Raw genomic sequence first — 5,000 nt, 5'->3', positions numbered from 1 at the left:
AATGCCAAATACCATGATGTCGAAACCTTAGGACATAGCCAGTTACATCACGATGCCAAATGCCAGGATGTGGAAACCTTATCACATAGCCGATGACATCACAATGCCAGATGCCAGGCTGTAGAACCGTATGACAAAGCTGATGACATCACAATGCCAGGTGGCTTCATACACCGGTGCACAGGTAAGGTTCTTTGCACTCACACACTACTGACGAGGAGAGGCGCACGTGAGAGCTCAAAAATGCTGAAAGCGAAGAAGAAGACGAAGCATCTAGAGATTAAAGGAGGAGAAGAGAGTAGAGGAGAGGAGAGAGACAAAAAGAAAGTAGGAGAAGAGAGACAGGAGACTGCGGGAAAAGCTAAGAGCAGAACATCTCGCTTCTTAGCGCGCCTGCAGAAAGCCTTTGCAATGCTTACTGGATGTAAGCGGAGGAGGAACAAAGGCAAAAAGGAAAATAAACCTTCCGATGAAGTCCCAGGACCCAGTAACATCGGTCAAGTGGACGACAAAGGTAGGAAATTATCTAAATTTTTTAACACATAGTGTGCGAGATGTATCAGGAAAAGTGGAATAGTCGCCCTTGGCAACCAATCAGATTCCACCTATTTTTCAGAGGCCCTTTGGAAAAATAAAAGCTAGAACTTGATTGGTTGCCAGGGGCAACTACTCCACTTTTCTTTTGCACCAGTTTTGATACCTTTTCCAGTAAAATTCAACGATCTTTTAGAACAGGTGAAAATATCTATTTACTGCCTCAGTTTATAATATTGAATAGTCACAGTGATGTGTAATATTATGTATTGTTATATGTATTATGCCCAATGTAGATAAAGCCCCAGATATAGATAAAGCCCCAGGGGCCTTCTCTTTGGTGTGTGGAGTCTAAAGTATGTGGGACTTGCAGAGAAGGCATGATCTCACTATAATGTGGGTGTAAGTGGGTGTATTTGGGGTGGTATTATATTCTATACATTGGATCTCCTCTGCAGTCCCAGCGATCTGCATGCACCTAGTCCTAACTATAATGTAGTATATATAGTGTAGTATAGGAACCATTTAATAAATTCGTCCCAAGGTACAATTTTCCACATGCCCTACAGGAACATCTAGATATTTTTTTTGTCTCCGTCATGTGTCATATGCACAACAGAGATACAGGATATATGAGGATTTATTGTGAATATCGCTATTTGCCAACATGTCAAGAAAATTTCACAAAAAGTTTTAGGCATGTGTCATACCATGACCGATGTATTTGGCAAAACAATAACAGAAAAGTCACCAACCACTTTCTCCATATAATATCTGCCCTTTTACCAAGACTGAATTATGACATTTAGTGGGGCGTCATTGAGCAATGCATGGAAACAGGCCTCGTTACCCATAGCAACCAATCAGAGCTCAGCTTTCATTTCTTAAACTGCTGTGTAAAATGAAAGCTGCACTGTGGTTGCTATGGGCAACAAGGCCGGATTTTTATATTTCATTATGCAGTTCTCCAGAAGATCGGAAAAAGATCGGCACTGCTTTGGCACTTGAAGTCCCAGCAATAGACAGAAGCACTTGTCTAAACAGATTCAAATCAATCCCCAACAGGTAGTGCTCAGTAGTGAAAAGGCTAAGTATAAGTATAACATTATTGGTAGAGAAAATCCACGGTACTCACCATCAGTCGAATTATTCATTTATTGTTGCGGCAAGACAAGTAAAAGAAGTGTGGATGTGGAGCTCAAGCCTACGGCCATTTTCGTGTACCCACGCTTTGTCAAGGCCTTTCTTTACCAATACTGTTATATTTCATTATGTGACAACATATCAATAATTCTGCCATGATAATAATAACATTAAAATCTTTATCTATTTCTTCTTTAAAAAGTCAATGTGACATCTGACAGGAACGAAAAACCTGATGATGGTAAAAATGAAGATCAGAGCCTGAAGGCAGATGGACAGGAGAAAGACAAGCTGACAACCAGCTATGTGGAACAACAAATTCTCCAACATTACCATCAGATCCAAGATCAATTCCACATCCATGAGACCCTATACATACAATACTATAGTGGTCTGGATAGTGAGAAACTTGCTGGAGAGGAGACCGAGGACAGGAAAGGCAGAGCGACACCAAACATATCACAAAGTTGCAGCAGTTGTCGTGAAGAAAAAAGTGACAATGCCTGTCTGGAAGAGCCAGTGGCCACATCTACTTATAAGAAGAAGACTGCCACAGTAGCCCTATCTCTGAAAACCTTTACTTTCCACACTCTATTAGCAAAAGGAGGTTTCGGAAAAGTTTTGGTGGCAACAGATGTCATCCGGAAAGAACATGTTGCCATTAAAGTGGTCAACAAGAAGATACACACAGAGTATGGGTACAACCTGTCAGAACGTGAGATTCTCCATCTATCTCACGAGAACCACTACCTAGTTCATGGCCTTGCTGCCTTCCAGACTAAAAGCTACGTCTATTATGTGATGGAACTGGCCACCAGGGGGAACCTACATGATTTTATTGAGAAGTACTTTCGTCTGGATTTTCCCACATCAAGATTTCTAACAGCAGAAGTGGTTTGCGGTTTGCAGTTCCTGCATAAAAAAGGCATCATACACCGCGACCTGAAGCCCAAAAACATCCTACTGACCAGAGAGGGCCACGTCAAATTAGCCGATTTTGGCATTTCTATCATGAATGTGTATGAGCGCACTGCAGAGTATTGCAGAGGAACACCAGGACACGCTGCCCCAGAAATGGTCAAGTGCCTGGAACATGGACGAGGGGTTGACTTCTTTGCTCTGGGAGCGACTTTGTTCAAAATGTCCTCGGGTTGGCACCCTTTCTACGGCACAACAAAGGAATTGATGAATTATGCCGTCAACACCAAAACGCCTTCATACCCAGAGTACCTAACCCCTGAGACAGTGCAGATATTAAAAGGGCTTCTAAACAAGAACAACCACAGTCGGCTGGGAGTCAAAGGAAACATCAGAAAACATCCATTTTTCTCAGCTGTGAACTGGAATGATGTGGAAAACCGGACAGCAGTTCCCCCTGAGATACTCGTGTCAGTTCCTGAGGACCTAAACGTTACTTCTACTCTGTGCTACATGGAAGAGCCGTACAGCATAAAGTCTCAGAAGCTGTTTGAAGACTTCAGCTTTGTATGTCCTGCGTGGTCTGAAACCTATCATCCCACCAACATCGTGCAGATCACTGACTGGGTGGTCAAACTGTTTTCCAAATGGCCATCCAGAAAATAAAAACAGGACAGGACTGCTAGACGAGCCACACATCTGTAGCAGAACACCAGAGCTAGACATCAAGAAAAAGTCCTCAACCTCATCCAATCTATAGACGTAGACAACAACATCTGTCCTTTCTGTGGCCATCCTGTCCTTCCTGTAAAAAAAATAAAAACATAAAAAACAACCTGCTCCAACAGTTGGGTGTCAAACAAAGAACCAGAAACATCATGACAGCCCCTGTAAGCACTGCCCACCCTAACTATCATCAATGGACGGCTGCTATTAAAAAAGAGTGAAACCGTGTGAGATACGTATCATCATGACAGGTGAGCAGATTTAGTTGGGATTATTTACTGATGTAATATTTTATGTTGGTTCTCTTATTGAATACATCATGCAGTGTGTAATATATAGAATATGGGCTTCTTACCATTCATCTGGTATTTTCTAGGTCACTTACCATTTCCACCTGGATGCAGCTACTGTCACCTGCTGCATCTACGTGGAGTCCAGCAGCACCATGCTCTTCATGGTCAGTTTCCAGTTCTCTGAACGGAGGCCGAGCTCCAGAACATCTAAAAGACGGTAAGAAATAAATGATATGATGTGTTTTACATATGAAATAATAAGGAACCCATTCCCTATTATACGCACATTACCCAAATTCTTCCCTTTATAAGTAATAGCAGTTTGGATACAAATAAAGTCACACAATGGGAAATTAGTCATGTAGGTCTATATTCTATAAATGTTAAGAGAATATGAACTGTCTTGACATGATGATGGACATTGCTACAGCTCCTATCTCCTTTGACAGATTTCTGTTGATGGTGCCAAGAAAAGGAGCCAAAGGAATTCTCCCGTAAACACTATAGACGGCTCTTTATGTAGGATTCTCTTTCTATATTTTCAGGTCGTTTATCCAGTGAGAACTATAGAAACCAAATACTCCATTAATATCAAGACCACGAGGATTACCAAGAAGGTGCCGCAACAGTCCATCTAAGGACACTCACAGGGGGACCATCCATCAGACCCTCCTGTTATTAGCTGCGACTCACGACGGTTTACTGGTCTATATGACTAGAAGGAGCTTATTACCATGTTACTTCTTTGGCTCTAATAAATATTATAACATCATCGCTGTAAATTCTCTTTCTTTACATTAATTTCTAATATTTAGTGGTTTGGGTATTGGTTTGAGTGCACTTTTTTATTTTTGCATTGACATGGCCATATGAGGCCTTGTTTTCTGCGGGAGAAATTTTACTTTTCTTTTATGCAACTTCGGGGTAGTATAATTTATTTTTACGGCGTAAATCTATAAAAAAAAGCGGTTCTCTGCATAATTTTTGTTTTTTATTTTTTATCCCGTTCTCGTTTCACACTAAATAACCTGTTAAGCTCATTCTTCAAGTTATTACGGTCGTTTAGATATCTAATATGTGTAGGTTTTTGGTTTTTATATATATATAGATGGTTGTCCTGACATTTTCCACGACAGCACATATCAGAGCAAAGAAGGTTCGAGCATGTATGATTTTAATATGGCTGATCCTTTGTTACCACGGAATATAAGCCATGGCCAGACCACTTTCCCTATTGAAAAAACATGCCTGCTCGACATGTTTATGGTGGAGTTGCGGTTAGCCGAACGGGCCGATAGCTATTGTATGTGTGTGGGCAACTAAACTCTGAAGGCAGTGGTGTACATAGAGGACTGTGAAGACCATAGCAAAAAAAACAATTAAAGC

The 5,000-nt window shown here is 41.2% G+C and overlaps 1 protein-coding gene across 1 annotated transcript; it reads left to right on the top strand.

Moving 5' to 3' along the window:
• The first annotated feature begins 213 nt into the window (after nt 1–213).
• On the top strand, nt 214–4,368 carry LOC142750880 (protein kinase C delta type-like). Its single transcript, XM_075859859.1, has 4 exons — nt 214–514; nt 1,880–3,572; nt 3,698–3,831; nt 4,160–4,368. Exons 1-2 carry the CDS (start codon nt 244–246, stop codon nt 3,259–3,261), a joined length of 1,653 nt encoding a protein of 550 aa, XP_075715974.1. The 5' UTR covers nt 214–243; the 3' UTR covers nt 3,262–3,572; nt 3,698–3,831; nt 4,160–4,368.
• The last annotated feature ends 632 nt before the right edge of the window (nt 4,369–5,000 follow it).

This window comes from Rhinoderma darwinii, chromosome 3 (assembly GCF_050947455.1).
Source record: "Rhinoderma darwinii isolate aRhiDar2 chromosome 3, aRhiDar2.hap1, whole genome shotgun sequence".
In the NCBI taxonomy this organism is placed as follows: domain Eukaryota; kingdom Metazoa; phylum Chordata; class Amphibia; order Anura; family Rhinodermatidae; genus Rhinoderma; species Rhinoderma darwinii.
This window is presented reverse-complemented; position numbering and strand designations above follow the sequence as displayed.